Source organism: Sciurus carolinensis, chromosome 5 (assembly GCF_902686445.1).
Source record: "Sciurus carolinensis chromosome 5, mSciCar1.2, whole genome shotgun sequence".
NCBI lineage: Eukaryota > Metazoa > Chordata > Mammalia > Rodentia > Sciuridae > Sciurus > Sciurus carolinensis.
This window is the reverse complement of record NC_062217.1, coordinates 140249638-140267406: the sequence shown is the minus strand read 5'-3', so window position 1 is coordinate 140267406 and position 17769 is coordinate 140249638. Positions and strand designations below refer to the sequence as shown.

The 17769-nt window shown below is 39.2% G+C and overlaps 1 protein-coding gene across 2 annotated transcripts in view; it reads right to left on the bottom strand.

The window, feature by feature from the left end:
• Marchf5 (membrane associated ring-CH-type finger 5) overlaps positions 1-12434 on the bottom strand; it is a 41465-nt gene extending 29031 nt beyond the window's left edge. The window contains exon 1 of one of the 2 annotated variants that reach the window (XM_047552266.1): positions 12053-12434. In XM_047552266.1, the coding sequence (XP_047408222.1) occupies positions 12053-12087 (35 nt within the window). In that variant the 5' untranslated portion in view covers positions 12088-12434. The remainder of the gene's footprint in view (positions 1-12052) is intronic. The other variant, XM_047552268.1, reaches the window with a different exon arrangement.
• Between the last annotated feature and the right edge of the window lie 5335 nt (positions 12435-17769).

Genomic DNA, 17769 nt, shown 5'->3' with positions numbered 1-17769 from the left:
AATAAAGGATTGAACCGAGTGCCTCACATGTGCTAGGCAAGTGTTCTGCAACTGAGCTACAGTCCCAGCCCTATTTTTTTTTTTTTTTTATCTTTGATCACAGAAGATCTGATGGTGACTTGGAGATAACATCTTAATATTTTCACTAGTAAAGTTGAGTTGAATTATATACTTATAGAGATTTTAGTAGTGATTTAGCAGGGGTTTTCTCCACTTGCCATTATATTCAGTAGGTGTAGAGACTTTCCTATTATAGCATGTATAGAAATTAAAGGGGCTGGGGAGATAGCTCAGTCGGTAGAGTGCTTGCCTTGCAAGCACAAGGCCCTGGGTTCGATCCCCAGCACCCCCCCCCAAAAAAAGAGAAATTACATTTAAGTAATTATAATGAAATTTTTAAATACTAAATTAATCCAAACCTTTATAGTTGAACCAAATTGCCTAGATTCAAATCCCGGTTTATCACTTGTTGTATGTTTAATGACAGAATCTCTTCCATAAAGTTGTTGTAAAGCCAAGGTTTGTTTGTTTTTGTGATGCAGGGGATTAAACCTGGGGCCTGGTATATGCTAAGGAAGTGCTCCTACCATTGAGACCTGGCCCCAACTGGGATTCTTAATCTGGGTTCAGTGAAAACTTTAAGAGGGTTGGTAAGTTGGTAGGAAAAATATTAGATGTTTATTTTCTCTAAGCTCTAAATAAAATTTAACTTTCTTCTTCAACAATGAATTCAAACTCAGTAATATCAGTAGTATAGCAATTAGTATATGTAGCAACCACAAATTTTCTTTTTATCTTATAGCTGCACAGATCACAAAACAACACTTGGCCCATCACTAATTTGAAATTAGTTATTAGGGGGCTGGAGCCGGGGCAGGGGCTGTGGCTCAGTGGTCGAGCACTTGCCTGGCATGTGTGAGGCACTGGGTTTGATTCTCAGCATCACATCTAAATAAATAAAATAAAGGTACATCAATGACTAAAAAAAAAAAAAAAAAAAAAAAAAAAAAAGAAAAAAAAAAGAAATTAGTTATCAGACCAACTGATAACTCTATAGCTCATATTACTATATCAAATTTTTAATATTTTGATAGCTGTATCTCAATATAATTGGTTTAATTCCTAAGCATTTATATTGTTTTATTCTTTCAAAGACATTCTGAGAAGGAACTCATGGGCTCAATCAGACTGCCAAGTTTTTAGCATAAAAACAGTTTGATTTTGCTGGGTGCAGTGGCACATGTCTATAATCCTAGCAACTCGGGAGGCAGAGGCAGGAACATTACAAATTCAAGGCCAGACTGACTCAGCAACTTACTAAGACCCTATTTCAAAATAAATAATAAAAATAAAAAGGGCTGGGGATATACCTCATCAGTAGAGTGTACCGTGTCCAAACCCTAGTACCATACCACCCCTCCCAAAAAAGTTTTTTATTTTAAGGTGCCCTATACTGTAAAGGACTAAATATATGCTCAAGAAACTGCTTAAGAATTATCTGGCACATGATAGCAACTTGGGAGGTTAAGGCAGGAAGATCACAAGTTCAAGGCTAGTCTTAGCAATTCAGTGAGGCTCTAAGCAACTTAGTGAGATCCTATCTCAAAATTGAAAATAAAAAGGGCAGAAATGTGACGAGGTGGTTAAGTGCCCCTGGGTTCAATCTCTAGCACAGGGAAAAAAAAAATTACGTGGCACATATATAATCTCCAAATACACTGGCAATAACATTGATTATGACGACAATGATGGTGTCAACTTTACATCTATGCCTAGAATTTATGGATGCAATTTTCTTACCATTAGCATATAAAGCAATTTTGCTTGGCAACTTGGTATTCAGTGGAAAAGTCCTGGATTCCTTGTTATCTCCTAATCTTTCAACAGGCCCCACCCAACATCACTTAAACTCTTTCGAAGTATTTTTAGGGGCTGGGGATATAGCTCAGTTGGTAGAGTGCTTGCCTTGCAAGCACAAGGCCCTAGGTTCAATCCCCAGAACAAACAAAACAAAACAAAACAAAACAAAACAAAAAAGGTGAGATTCAAAGTATTTTTAAATTATTCTCTTTCACTAACTCTTCTAAATGCCCCCTGCTTGCTGTACACACACTATTTACTCCCACATCATGCCATCCACCAAGTTGGAACACAGTGGAATAAAGGGAGATATGAAAAGTATCATGATTAGTTTAGAGATCAAAGAACAAATACTATTGTTGTATGAAGATAAGAAGAAAACTGGGCACAGTGGCACATGCCTGTAATTCCACTGACACAGGAGGTTAAGGCAGGAAGATGGCAAGTTTGAGGCCAGCCTCAGTAATTTAGAGACTCTCAGCGATTCTGTCTCAAAATAAAAAATGGGCCAGGCATGATGGCGCATGCCTGTAATCCCAGTGGTTTGGGAGGCTGAAACTGGAGGATCACAAGTTCAAAGCCAGCCTCAGCAACTCTGCCAGGCCCTAAGCTACTCAGTGAGACCCTGTATCTAAATAAAATACAAAAAAGGGTTGGGGACATGGCTCCATGGTTAAGCACCCTGGGGTTCAATCCCTGGTAATTAATAAACAAACAAATAAATAAATAAATAAATAAATAAATGAAATGAAATAAAAAATGGGACTGGGGGATGTAGCTCAGTGGTGGAGCCCTTGGGTTCAACCCCAGTACAAAACAAAAACCAAACAACTACTAAATGAGACAAATCTAAAGAACATTATTCCTGCTGGACTTGGTGGTACACACCTGTAATTCCAGCTGTTCCAGAGGCTGAGGCAGGAGGAACCTAAATTCGAGTTCAGCCTGCCCTCAAGATGTGGCCTTAAAATTAAAAAAATAAAGGGCTGGGGGGTAGCTCACTGATAGAGCATGTGCCAGGCTGTGGGTCTGATCCCCAGTACTATAAAAAGATAAATAAATAAATAAAACATCTTTAGAATAAATGTATAGCCTTACTGTTGCTGCTAATATATCACTAAAGTGTACCTATAACCTGTAATTTTTTTTATCTTTTGGTACTGGGGAGTTAGCCCAGGGGCATTCTACCGCTGAGCTACATCCTGCAATCCCAGTCCTTTTCATTTTCTTGAGACAGGGTCTCACAAAATTGTTGAAGCTGGCTTTGAACTTGCAATCCTCCAGCCTCAGCCTTCTGTGTAGCTGGAATTATAGGCATGCACCACTGTGCCTGGCTATAATCCTATGAACAGTAAAATTTACATACAGTCTAAAGAATGTATACAGCTAGGTCACCTTAAATATAAGATTATTTAACTTCTTAGTCAATTTAGTATTTGCTGTCACAAGAAATAATATTTACAAAACTTATAGTCTAGTTAAGAAAAAAACATGTATACAAGGATCAAACAAAAGCCACCACATAAAACATTAGGTGCTAAGAAAAAGGCATTAGCAATCAGAAATGTGATGATACTAAGAAATACAGGATGAAACAGTCTTAAGTCTCATGAATCTCATGAAAAGTAGATAACCACAGATGAGCATACAAGCTGATTGGAAAGAAAAAGGAGGGCCAGGGAGATAGCTCAGTTGGTAGAGTGCTTGCCTTGCAAGCACAAGGCCCTGGGTTCAATCCCCAGCACCGGGGGAAAAAAAAAAAAAAAGGATATTTAAGGAAGAAAAATAGCATACACAAGATCAGAGATGGAAATAAGCCTAAGTTCATGGACCAATGTGGTTGGAGCAGAAAGGTTTTACTAATATCTGTAAACCCAGTTACTCCAGAGGTTGAGGCAGGACTGTAAATCTGAGGTACATACAAGGATTGCCAAATCTTAGCAATTTAGCAAGACCCTGTCTCAAAAGAAAAAATAAAAAGGGCTGGGGGTGCAGCACAGTGTTATGCACCCCTGGGTTCAATCCCCAGGTACTATGTGCAAAAAAAGCAAGCTAGATATTATCAACCAGTAGGAAACAAAAATAACAAAGACAAACTCACTTCATAGGGTCCATTTGTGATTAAGTTAATTATTACTATTTTTAAAGTGCAAAGACAAATGCTTGGAATTATTAATAAATAAAACTATTAATAAAACAGTTTCTTACTGTCAAATAAGTTAAGGAAAACAGGTATGATTATCTAAAAAACAGTTGGCAGGAATGCCTTATCTCTGCAGACTCAAATTACAGGTGTTTATCTTAGATTATTAGAAAGATTTGGAAAATCACAGGCTCCCGCCCCAGAAATCACTGTGATAAAACCGGAGTATAGCAGAATAAATTCTAGAATATAGGAGAGAGGAACAAGCTTGAAATTGTTTGTTACATTACATATGGTATTATAACAATGTACTTGCAAGATTGCTTTAGGGAAAGAGAACTAGCACTCCTTAAGTCAGAAAAGGCTTAGTAATGTACACTGGATAATGCAAAGAAAGCCCCAAATGACAACAGAAAACATTGCACATTGTTTGTTTTATTCAGGATGAAAATTTTTACATCCCATGTATTCTGGAGCAGGAAAGATACCATCAAGAGACTAAAACTCCCTTTCATGTTATTTGCCCAAGTAGAATAAAAGTTAAAAAATCTGAATCTATCAAACAGAACCACCATCACGACACATTACCAAAGTGCAAAGCTAAAGGAAAATATATCACAATGAAAGCAATAATTTATTGGGGGGGGGGGTATATTCATGTGTGCCCTTTATTTCTGATTTTCACAACTCTGAAAGTACAATTATTTCTATCCTAAATAAGGAAGCAAAAGCCCAGAAAGGTTAAGGGATCTGTCCAAGGCAACACAGTAAACAAAGAGGCATGGATGCAACCAGAGGCCTCCAAAATACTGTGTTTTTTTTTTTTTTTTTTAAATTGTACCATGCTGCCATGTGTATTCTGAGAAAAATTTCCATTTCTTAGAATATTATAGCCAGTTCAAGAAATCATGTGTTTCATTTTTGCCAGGGTCCTTTTAAGCAGCCATATGGTGCTTCCTCCAGATATCCAAATTCCTTCCAGTTTACTCCAATGTGCCATATAAATATTATCAACTTCTATGTGAACTGTGGCACATAGAGTTAGAAGGCACCGGAGAGGAATTGCTACTTAAGGCTGGAGAATAGGGGAATGTATTTCTGGCTGTAATGGTCAGAAAAACTTTATAAGGTAGAACCTTTATTTAAAAAGTTCTTTGAAGAATGGGTAGAACTTTGAAATAAGATGCCAAAAAGAACACCACGTGTTTGTGGAGAAAAATAAGCAAACCAGTTTGGCCTGGACCAAAGACTTATAAATACTTATTCATAAAGAGAAGAAAGGCATTATTATAAAGGTACTAGGTGCTAGCCATGTGCTCAGTATTTTTTTTTTTTTTTTTTTTTTTTTTTTTGTACTAGAGATTGAACATTATTAGGGGCATTATTACCAAGCTACATTCCCGGTCCTTTTTATTTTTAGACAAGGTCTTGCTGATTTGCTAAAGCTGGACTTAAAGTTGCAATTCTCTTGCCTCAGCCTCCCAAGTTGCTGGGATTATAGGCATGCACCATCATGCCTGGCTCAATATTTTAAGACATAAAAGGGAGCACAATAAATAAATGTGAATAATGATGAGATAGTGGGAGGTCCTAAAGACCAGGCTAAAGGATTTGAACTAAAGGATTTGAACTTGAAACAATAAGAAAATACAGAAGGGTTTGAGCAAATTAGATTTTTTTTTTTTAATGGTGCTTCTACAGGATTATTCTAAGCACTGATAATGTCATAAAGAATGAAAAGAGCTGCATGTGGTAGCATACCCTTGGAATCCCAATGACTCAAGAGGCTGAGGCATGATTGCAAGTTTAAATCCAGTCTGAACAACCTAGCAAGACCTTGCCCCAAAATAAAATTTTTAAAAAGGGACAGTGATGTAGCTCAGAAGCAGAACGCTCTTGGGTTCAATATCAAGTCCTGAGAAGGAAAGAGAGAGAGAGAGAGAGAGAGATAGAGGTGGGGAGGTAGAAAAAAAAACACACTGTGATTCAAAAGAATGTCACCTATGTACTGTGTCTGTGTGGTAAAATAGGATGGGAAATATAGGTGGTTTCTGTTCTCAATGAACTTCCAGTTGAACATGTGGTGGTGGTATAGGGTTTGTGTGTGCAAAATGGTCCAAGTCATGTGATATATAACTAAATGAGGGCTGGGGATGTGGCTCAGTGGTAGAGCACTTGCCTAGCATGCACAAGGCCCCAGGGTCAAATCCCCAAGATTGGGAGGGAATACAAACATACACACACACACGTGTGTGTATATAAATATATATATATATAATAAATATATATATATATATATATAATGCAATGTAACATACTACAATAGATGCATAATGGTTCTATGGACATACGTTATTAACTCTAAATGGGGTGCTGTATGAGGCATTAATGTGATGATTTGAGTTGAATTCTAACAATGGGTAAGAGGTGTCCAGGCGTTAAGAGGGAAGAAGGCATCGAAAGATGAAAAAGCAGGATAAATTCAGGGGACAATGAAAATGCAGGGGCAAATTAGGCTCTTGAAAATTTAGATTTCTGTCCTTATAGGTGACAGAGACTGGCAGGTTTTCAAGTATGGAAATGGGATGATAATCATGTCTTGGCCAATTCTGGTGCTATTCTGTAAGCCAAAGTGTACAAAGAGAAAAGCTGGTGTGGGGGTTGGGGGATCCACACTATTTGATAAGTGAGTAAATTTGGAGAGAAAGATGAAAGCAAAAAAAGCAAAAAAAGCAAAAAAAGCAAAAAAAAAAAAAAAAAAAAAAAAAAAAGACAGGTTTTACAGCTGGTGAATTAGAATGGTCATAGCAAAGATCAAAAATCAAGAAGATAAGTAATAACGGGAAATATCAGTTAGTTTTAGGTAAACTGGTAATACTGTATTATATACAAATGGAAATGTCCACTGGGCAGCTAGAAACGAGGCACTGGGTGAAATGAAGGAAAGAGGTCAGAAATAAAGATAGATCTGAGAGCTCACTCAAATAGAGATGGAAGAAGATAGTACACCTTTTCAGAATGATAAATGCTGAGGACTGAGTCACACTTAAGGATTAAAGAAAGACACAAGAAGAAAAAGGGAAAGCAAAAGGTAAAAAAAACCAAAAAAACCAAAAAAAAAAAAAAAAAAAACAAATAAACAAACAAAAAAACCAAAATGTTGTAATAGAACATAGTTTCCAGAAGTAAAAGGAAGCCAGGCATGGTGAGGCATGCCTGTAAAACAGATATTTGAGAGGTCAAGGCAGGAGGATCACAAGTCTGAGGCCAGTCTGGGCAATTCAGTGAAACCTTGTCTCAAAAATAAAAATGGTGGGGATGTAGCTCAGTATTAGAGTGCCCATGGATTCAATATCCAGCACTGGGGCAGAAGGATGGGCAGGAGGAGGTGCTATCAGTTTCATCTCTATTATATACATGTCAAAGATGTAAGGAACAAGAAAAAAATCTTTACTAAGAAATTATTGATGAATTTTAGAATACATTTAGTACAGCTAAGGACAAGAAAGAGAAATGAAAGATAATAAAGAGGAAACAACCTAAATGACAAAAAGAAACCAAAAAAACAAAAAAACAAAAAAAACAAAAAACAAAAAAAAGCCAAAACCTAAATGACTTTTCAGAGAAATGGATTAAGGGGAAAAAGTGGCATGTTAATACACTTTTATATACAAAAGCATTATACAGAGAAGGCTGGAAGAATAAAAACTGACTTTATGATATTGGAGCATGGCTGAGAAGATATGGGAATAGGGATAATGATCAATGGGGATTTTATAGGTAATGTTTCTACTTTTTACTCATATAGATGGGAGTAAATATAACTAATGGTTTTTCAATTCCAGATACTGGTCTGTAATCGTCAAAACGGGATGGTATGGTATGATTGAGAAAAATATGTCCCCTAACAAAGAGAATGTGAAGTTGCTCTAATGGAAACTAAGAGACAGTTACCTATATAAAGTAAAAAAAAATTTAGCATGCTTCCATCAATACAGTGTTTCTGGTCTAATGGTATATACATCTGTGGAAAACAGTATGCTCACAGAATGAGGATTCTTACTCACTTTGCCATTGTGGGAACAGACCAGTACTCCCTGCTCTTTCCCCTATCTGAATGTTCTTGGGACACTCTAGATACATTCCTGGCTTTATTTGCTAAAAGCAACTAAGTGATACAAAACAACCTCAACAAATTCCTGAGGGCTTACTGTGAGGTAGGGGAAGCAAAAGTCCAGTTTTCAGAAACATCTATAAGCAGGACCATGCTTCAAATCTGAGGTCCATTCCTGAAGTTTTTTTTTTTTTTTTTTTTTACAATATTTCTTGTATTTGTCTCTATACATTTAATTGAAATTTAAGAGAAAAATGAAAGCATAGGTGGTGATCAATCAATATATAATATACTTCAACTGACCAAGTTTCCAAGGGTCTGATGTGAAGGGTTTAAATTCATGAGAGATTACGATTTCAGGGTGGTATTTGTGACCCCAAATCTTTCATGACTCTAGAAAAATCACTCCCCTTCCAGCTACTCTCAAATAACTGTTCACCCCCAGTAATTTACAATGTCTGATAAGCAAGCGTATTTGGAAAGGAGAAAGCAATAAAGAAAAGAAAAAAGCTTTTACAACAACCAGTGGGGCTAGACAGATGATCATATTGAAGATCAAAAATTGAGCCTTGGGAGGCTGAGGCAAGAGGATCCCAAGTTCAAGGCCAGTCCAGGTAACTTAGTCAGACTATCTTAAAAAAAAAAAAAATAAGAAAACAAGAGTTGGGTATGTATCTCAGTGTTACAGTACTTTTAGCAAATAACACAGTACTGTAAATAAACAAAAAACATCAAAGATCAAAAATTGAGAAGTCAAGATAATAAAAGTTGAGGAATACAAGTTTAGTTCTACTGGTAATACTGAATAATTCTACATACACACAAATGTTTCTATCCAAGTATAGGTCAAATAATAAGTTTATGTAAAACAGTTGTTTATCGTTTTTAAAAGTGAAAGAAAATCAAGATACATATACACAAACGTGTTTCCCATCTACAAATACAATTAAATTTATCAAGATATATAATAGCTAAATTAAAGTTATTTCTAATGAACAAGGAAACTGAACTTCATTCAGATATAAGTTGCCGCTAGTTTAAAAGACCTTAAGATTAAGAGGTATAAACTGAAAATACTACTTTTGCTACAATTAGAATAGTCTTCACTTTGACAGCTAATGAAATGTAAAATATCACTGGAATTTAAGTTCCATAAGAGAATTTTTGTTATGTTCACTATTAGATACCAAGGTCTCAAAATGGTCCTGGGCATATGTAGATTCTGTCCCCTCAAAAATTACCAAAGATTAATATGGGGAGAAGTTAAATTCATAAAAAGAATTCTGGGCTCTAACAGGCTGACACATTTTGATCTGCTGGGCCTTGTCAGTATTCCTCAAATGAAGCATGTTGAGTATCTTTGAGTTCAATTTGTATGTAGGGCCAGCACAGACTAAGATGATAGTAAATATGAAGGAGATAGGGAGGGAAACTGCCACACTGGTTACATTAGTCATAAGTACCTTCTGACATATATGAATAGTGTTTTATAAGGATGCATGTTCTCCTTTAACACAATTCTATGGGGAAGGTACTTCCATTTCATAAATTAGGCTACGAAGCCTCAGAATACAAAATCCAATCTATTCAAAGAGCAAGTGACAAAATTAGAATTTCAAGATTTCCACCTCTAAAGCCCAAGCTAGTTTCACTAAATAATACTACCTCTTATTGTAAAATAATCTCTCAGGGTTTAGGGCAACTGTTTTCACACATATCAGAAACATCTAGAAGGCTTCTGAAAATACAGATGCCCCATATAGATTCCCTATACTCCAGAAATTTGTGCTCTCATTGGTCTTGGGCTGGGTCCAAGCATCCATCCATAGTTTATAATGTTCCTCAGGTGATTCTAATGTAGAATTAGGTTGCAAACTACTGACAAGGCAATAAGTCTTTGAAAGTCATGTTAAGAATCGACCTTTAGGGGCTGGGGTTGTGGCTCAGTGGTAGGGCGCTCCTCTGGCACACATGAGGGCCTGGGTTCCATCCTCAGCACCACAAAAAAGTAATATAGGAGTTAGAGTCGTGGCTCAGTGGTAGAGGGCTTGCCTGGCATGTGAGGTCCTGGGTTTGATATTTAGCACTACATATAAATAAAATAAAAAAGATCCATTGACAACTAAAAAAAATATTTAAAAAATGAAGATATTGTGTCCACCTACAACTAAATATATATATTTAAAAAAGAACCACCTTTAAGGCAAGGGATATAGCCCAGTGGTAGAATGCCTGCTTGTATGCGGGAGTTCCTGAGGTCAATCCCCAGCAGTGCAAAAAAAAACCCCAGAACTACATTAAGGTATGACAAAAAGGCAAAAATGTGAGAGTAAGTGTTACAGTTACCTGCTTCATGGAAGCCAGAACTTCCAAGTTACTGTTAAGTTTGAAACGCTTCATTAACACACCATGACTTTTTACTTTTATGGAAATCTCTAAAAATTGTATATGACTACCACAAAAAGTGAAAGTTTCTTAGAGGAAAAAAAAATCATTATGAAATATCCTGCACTGGAACACAATCTCATTTGATTGGAATTGGCTGAGGCAAGAGGCAACTTTTGAGCATATTTCAGTATGCCATAAATGACAGTATGCTAAATTACAATGAAAGGAAAACTTGGTAAATGATCAGATCCCTAAACAACTTGGAAAACTGACATATGAGTTCATACAACGAAAACTTCCTGATTACCTGCTGAATATCAGGCTCTGTTCTAAGATTTAAAATAACAATGAGTAAGTTTTTGCCTTATAAGAAAGTGGTACACAGGACAACTGTTGGAATGTTGTCCTGAAACAAGAGCTGGACAATTATCAGTCATCCTAACTAAAAAGTCAGAGCATGATTTCTATCAACTTAGATGTCTGAAAATTCTAAGCTCCAAAGGAAATGCCTGTCACTCTGGGAGGTGCAGTACTCTTGGTGATTTGTGTTCTGGGTGTGGCAGACCCAAACAACGTTTAACAGGGTATAATCTCAATTAAGGGAGGTCCTTCCTTCAACACCTTACCGTTGGACCTTTACTCAGCACAAAAAGCTGTACCACCTGCTGAACAGGGTGGCCAGTGATGTCTACTGAGCTCCGTAAGCAACCACAAATATTATGAATTGGCTTGTTCAACTGGGCCACGACAGGGAGCAAGACCTGGCTAGGAGAAAAAGTGGATTTAGTCTCCAAAAACTCATGGTAGAACCCACTGACTAGAATTTGAACAGCAGAGGGCGGTACACTCGACTTCACTAAAGCTGTTTTTACCGACTGGAGCCCCCCCCCCCAGGAATGGGACACTGGTCCCGTAAAAGCTTAGACTTTCTCAGCGAACTCAACGATCATCATGTGTGCTAAATGTTCGGTGTTGGACTCATGTGGCTGTTTTCCATAACCTCTACTCTGGTATGACCGTTAAGACTCCCTGGCGGATACTCTGACCTTAGTCTGGGGGTGGGGATGGGATGGGGGAGGGAGGGAGGAGGAGTGAGATCAGCCTATCAGGCTTTCCAAAAGAATGCTTATCCTTGGTTTTTGGAAAGAGGCTTAAAATGATAAGGGGGTCACTCCCATCTGGTTCTTCTTCCCAGGGACCGCTGACAAAACACTTTACAACATAGTTGCGGAGGGGTGGGGGTGGTTTAAGTAAAAGAAACCAATTCTATGGGTTTACACCAGCACCTTTCGTTTCAAAACGGTGTTCCAACAAAACTAGACGCCACTCCTTAACAAAGTTTCTAAGTCTACCACCCAGGCCTCTTGCTCTGGCCTCCCGCACGTTACAGACTCCAAACTTTCGGCGCCTTTCACCGCCCCCCCACCCCCCCGCCGTGGAACTCTTCCCCGCACGCCGGTCTCAGCTCACCCAGAGCCTCGAGGCCCGGCGCCCGCGGGGTCCGAGCGAGGGTCGCGGGCCCCGTCCTCCCCACAAGCAGCCCGTACCTGTCCAGCATCTGCTGTAAGGCTTGGTCCGGCATCTTCCGTGGAGCCGGCGCACTTGGCGCTCCCCAGCGGACCCGGTGGGTGCCCGGCCCAGGACAATAGCACTGAGAGGCGGCGGAGTAGGCCTCAGTCCCGCGGCAGCCGCGGACCCGCCACCCAGCCTCCCGGGGCGACTCCGCGAGGCCGGCGGCGGCGGCGCGCGGCCGGCGGGCGTCCGGAGGAGGTGGTGGGCAGCGAGGAGGAGGAGCCTGGGGCGGGGAGGCGGCGATCGCGGCCCGGGTTCCTGCCCGTCGGCCCGGGGTTCCGGTCCATGGACCGCGGGCGCCGAGTTGCTGCCGGCGGAGGAGCTACCTCTGTGAGGTAAGAGTCGCCGCCTCCGTGCGCGCCGGGGTCACGACGCAGGGCGGCCCAGAGCAGCCTGGGAGATGTAGTCCTCGGACCGTCCCCGCTAGAGGCTGCACAGCCCGCCCGGACCACCGCCGCCGCCCGGCCGGCGCCCTCCCGTTTCCTTCCTCCAGGGGGAAAAATGTCCTTCGGGCCGCTTTCCGGGAAGCAGCAGGATGTGCCGCTCCACTGTCAGTAGCAACAAGGTCAGCCCTTCCTGCCTGTTTCTTTTCCCCTCAGCGCTCGCCCTCAGGTGGGACGGAGCCAGGTGAGGGGAGGGGGCTGAAGGGCCATTTGTCGTCAAGGTCCGCAGCCCCGGCTGTGGCGTCGGGGCGGGCCGGGGCGGCGGTGGGGAAGCCCCCCGCTCTGGAGCCAGCCTCTCCCACGTCAGAGCCGGTTTGGGGGGAGTTACACAACCCCCGCTCGGACTCGGATGCTGTAGTGCGTGAGGTTATTCCCGAGGGGGCGGTGGGTGGGGGCTGCCGTGACCCGACCGTTCCCACCCGCGCCGCGGTGTGTGTCTGGAGAGGGGGGTGGGGGAGAACAGACGGCTCTCTCCCCCAGGAGCCTTCTCAGACGCGCCTTCATGGGCTTTCGAGGGCTCGCCGGCAGTCTCCAAATGGAACACGTTCGTGAATAAACAGCGCTTGCTTACTCAGCTGTGGGTTGTCAGGGACGTTTGTTTCTCTTTCTGCTGCTGGTCACTGTTAACCCTTTCTCGTCTCCTTGACACCTCCAGGCAGGTGGATGGCGGGGAGGGGATCAAAAGGCAGAAGTCACAAATCACCCGATGGGCTATCCTCTGACGTTCTAGGAATAGCTTTGGCGGGAGGGAAGAGCAGTTGACTAAAACAAATGCGTACTTTGGACGACCTGTGGCGTTCTTTAGTGGTGTGATTGGCAGGACGTTTGGTAGCTCTTCCTTGGTTGTGCCTAATTTCTGCTGCAAGATGTTTGGTTTTTCTTTAAATGAAACTGTGTTTTTCAAGTTCTTATTTAAGGTAGAATTTTATAACCAGCTCTTAATTATTTGTTCGAAGTTTGATCTCTGACTATATGTGCAATCGAGTGTACATTGCCAGAATAAATAAATGAATAAATATGACCAGAAGTTTATTTGTCTTCCTATTTCTGGAATACGCTTCTGTGAAAGAGTTTGGGGTATTATAATTAATATTCACCTTTTTCTCAAGCCCACCCTAGAGAAGGAAAATAAGTGTTTAATCAGGATATCTAATATTTACAATTTGTTTCTCTTTTTCCTCCTTTTCCTTTTTATTTATTTGTTTAATTTTATTTTCCCATTTTATTAGGACATAGTCTAAGTTGCCCATACTGGTCTGGAACGTTCACTCCCCCTGCCTCAGTCTCCTAAGTAGCTAGGATTTCAGGCATATGCCACTGTGACCACCTAATATTTTACATACTTATGTTTTTGTTTCTTGTTGTGTGTAACCCTTACTCTGCTGTGTATTTATCTCTTAAGCAATTGTCAGCCATAAGGATTTGGATATAAACATCCTACTTAGAATTTAACCTAGTGTATTAATTAGACTAGTGCAGACTCCATTTAGCTTTATGATTTACACTAAAAGGAATTTCATCTTATCTTAGAATTTCAATTTGACCCTATATTGTAAAATACAATACAATTAATTATGTTGATAGCAAGCCTTGTGCAGATTGGCCTTATTATATCAAAAATGGATTTTATATTTGCAGTTTAATGAAAAGTCAGTTTCCTAGCTGTTTCAAAAACTCTTTGAAGTAGAAAAAAAATCTGTTTAGGGGGTTGGGGGTGTAGCTTAGTGGTAGAGTGCTTGGCTAACATATATAAGGCCCTGGGTTTGCTTTCTTCAGCATACACACCCCCCACCCCTGTTCTGTTATTCACTTGTGAGTGATTAGCCCCTGCCTGTCAAGTTGGCGAATATGCCTGTGATCCCAGCTACTTGGGAGGATGAGGCAGGAGGATCACAAGCTGATGGCCAGCCTGAGCAATCTAGGGAGACCCTCTCTCAAAAAAATTATTATATATAAATATATGTATATAAATGCATAAATATATAACATAACATATATTATGTACATTTATATATTTTTTAAGGATTGGGGATATAGCTAAGTGGTGCCATATTTGCCTAGCATGTACAAGGCCTTTGGAAACTATGGCACTTCAAAAAAATAGTAATAAGAGTGATAATAGTAATAAGAGCTCTAACATAGTAATTTCGTAAGTATCTCTCAAGAGAAATGAAAACATATGTCTACACTCAGATTTGTTTGTGAGTGTTCATCCAAAAAGTGAAAACTCAAGCATCCATTGACTGATAAATGGATAAGCTACATGTGGTATGGCCATACAATAGAATATTATGTAGACAATAACAAGGAATGAAGTTCTGATGCATGCTATAAACAAACAAACAAAAAAAAAACCAATGAAAACATTATGCTAAGAGAAAGGAGTCAACAACAAAGAACACATTGTATGATTCCATTTATACAAAATGTCAAAAGTCGGCAAATCTAGCCAGGCTCATGCCTATAATCCCACCAACTCAGGAGGCTGAGGCAGGAGGATTGTAAATTCTAGGCCAATCTGGCTAATTTAGGCAAAGTCCTAACTCCAAATAAAAAATAAAAAGGGGAGTGATATTGACCAAACTATATTGTTATATTGCCTACATGTATGAATATGTAACAATAAATCCCATCAAAATATACAACTATAGTGCACCAATTTTTAAAATGCAGAAAAAAAATGAGAAGAACTGAGGGTGTAACTTTGTGGTAGAGAAGCCCAGTGTTTAATCCTCAGTACCAAAAAAAAAAAAAAAAAGGGCAAATTGATAGAGACAAAAAGCAGATTAGTGGTTCTATAGGGCTGGGGAGAAATGGGCAAGAACTGTAAATGAGTTTCCCTCTAGGATGATGTAATGGTTCCAGAAATAGTGGTGATGTTTACATAATTTTGTAAATTATATCACAATTAAAGATAAAATTAAATTTTGGTGATTGTGACTTTGTAAATATAAACCCTTAAACTGTTGGGTCATACATTAAAGATGGGGAAGCCACGCTTAGTGGCTTGCTCCAATAGTCCCAGCTACTCAAGAATCTGAGGCAGGGATCACCTGAATACAATTTGAGCCCAGCCTGGACAACATAGTGAGACCCTATCTCTAAATGAAAATAAGCTGGGGTTGCTGGTGTATGTCTGTAGGAGGCTGAGGAAGGATGATCACCAAGTTTGAGGAGAGCCTCCCAACTTAGCGAGACTGTCTCAAAATGAAAAAGGGTTGGGGATGGAGATTAGTGGTAAAATGTTCCTGGGTTAAGTCCCAGTACACACCCCTGCAAACAAACCAATGGGGATATAACTCAGGGGTAAAGTATTCCTGTCTTCTACCCCCGCTATTGCTAAATAAATAAAGGGTGAATCTTATAGGACACAAATTACATCTCAATAAAGCTGTTGAAAGTAATTAGATTCATACAAAATGCTTATAAAAAGAAGTAGATAAACATAACTAATAATTATTATTATACTTTGTATTTTTATTAGTATAGGCAAAAATCATGATTGATAATGAAATAAATTAATCCTTGAGTTTGAGATGGGTAACACATATAACTTGAATTTCAATATTGTCTGTCAACTTTATCTTCTATGGCTCTTGCATTTTCTAATAAGACTCTGCAGAGTTGGAATTATAACTTTTCTTATTTTGGAGGAAAAAAAGTATTAATTATGTAGAATTGAATCTGAGCAATTGGGTATGGTGTTGTACGCCTATAATCCTGCCACTCTGGAGACTGAGGGAAGGACTGCAGCTCAAGATCAGCTTGAGAAATACTGCAAGACCTGTCTCAGAAACAAAATAAAAAGGACTGGGGGGTATTACCCAGTGGTAGAGCACTCATGTGTAAGGCCCTGGGTTCAGTCTCCAGTACAAAAAAAAGTATTACTTTAATGTTCTTCTGGGACACTTGATTTGAACCGTCCACCAAAAGGGGCCCTGAAGATATTCAATAGAGAATAGTATAACATATTAAGGCACCCTCCAGGGAGAATTATCAGTGACCAAGTTTGGTCATAAACTTCAGGCTGAGTACTTTTTTCAGTCTATAGAAAGTTCTTCCTTAATTCCTTCAGCAGATGTTTTCATAAAATTTATGATGGATTTGGGTACTCTAGTAGCATATTAAACTAACTACCCTTTAGAAGCCCTAAAAAATGTTTGTATTTAGAAAAATTACATATAAAATATTACATAATGATAAGATTGCAGCATTGAGAAAGTGCCAGATCAATGGCATACAAATATAAAATGATGTAGAAGTTTAGAGGAGACTCGTGTAGGCTGGCATGTTAAAGAGAACTTCCACATCTTCAGGGGAAGAATTACAGAACTTACCTAATTGGATTTCTGGGAAGATTAAATGAGAAAATTCATTCAAATTGTTCAGTATAAGGCCAAATATATGGTTAGGAACTCAATTGGTGTTCACTCTTAATTATTATTAGTGAAAGGAAAGTAGTATGCAGGGTGGATTGGAAACAGAAAAGGTAGTCCTGAGCTAGTCTCCGTTAACTTGACCATGGTCTGTAAGCATTTTCATAAGTTTATTTTAATACCACTATTAGTTCTTGAAGATCCTTAGATACACTAAGGACATTTATGGGAAGACTTTGATCTTTAATATGTATTTTACTGGCTTAGCATCTATAGAATTACTTTGAATTGGCTTTTTTTTCTTATTCTAGATAGAGACTTCACTGGCCACTTACAGAGTACAGTCTAAAAGTCTATTTAGAATGAAATCTGTCTTCATTTGTATCTTAGAGGGTAGAATTCTGTCAGCATATATATGTGTGTGTGTGTATGTATGTGTATATATATATACATGCACTCTAGTAGGGTAGATATTTGCAGAAGATAAATAATTTTATAAATAATCATCATTGACCAATTTGCATTCTCTTAAATATGGTGGAATATTCATTACTTGTCATTATCCTTGCTTAGATTCCTCTCTAGGTTTTGTTTCCTTGGGATATACAGTAGTGTGTCAAGGGTAAGGAAAAAAATCACAGATAGCATGTCACATTTCCTTTTCTGTAGCTTGTTCCTGGAGTATCAATTGTATAAGAAAATGTATATATGCAAAATTATTTTCCTTTTTAAACGATCATGGACCAGATGTGGAGACGCACACCTGTAATCCTAGCCACTCAGAAGGCTGAGACAGGAGGTTGTAAGTTTGAGGCATGCCTCAGCAATTTAGCTAGACCCTGTCTCAAAAAATAAAAAGGACTGGGGATGTGG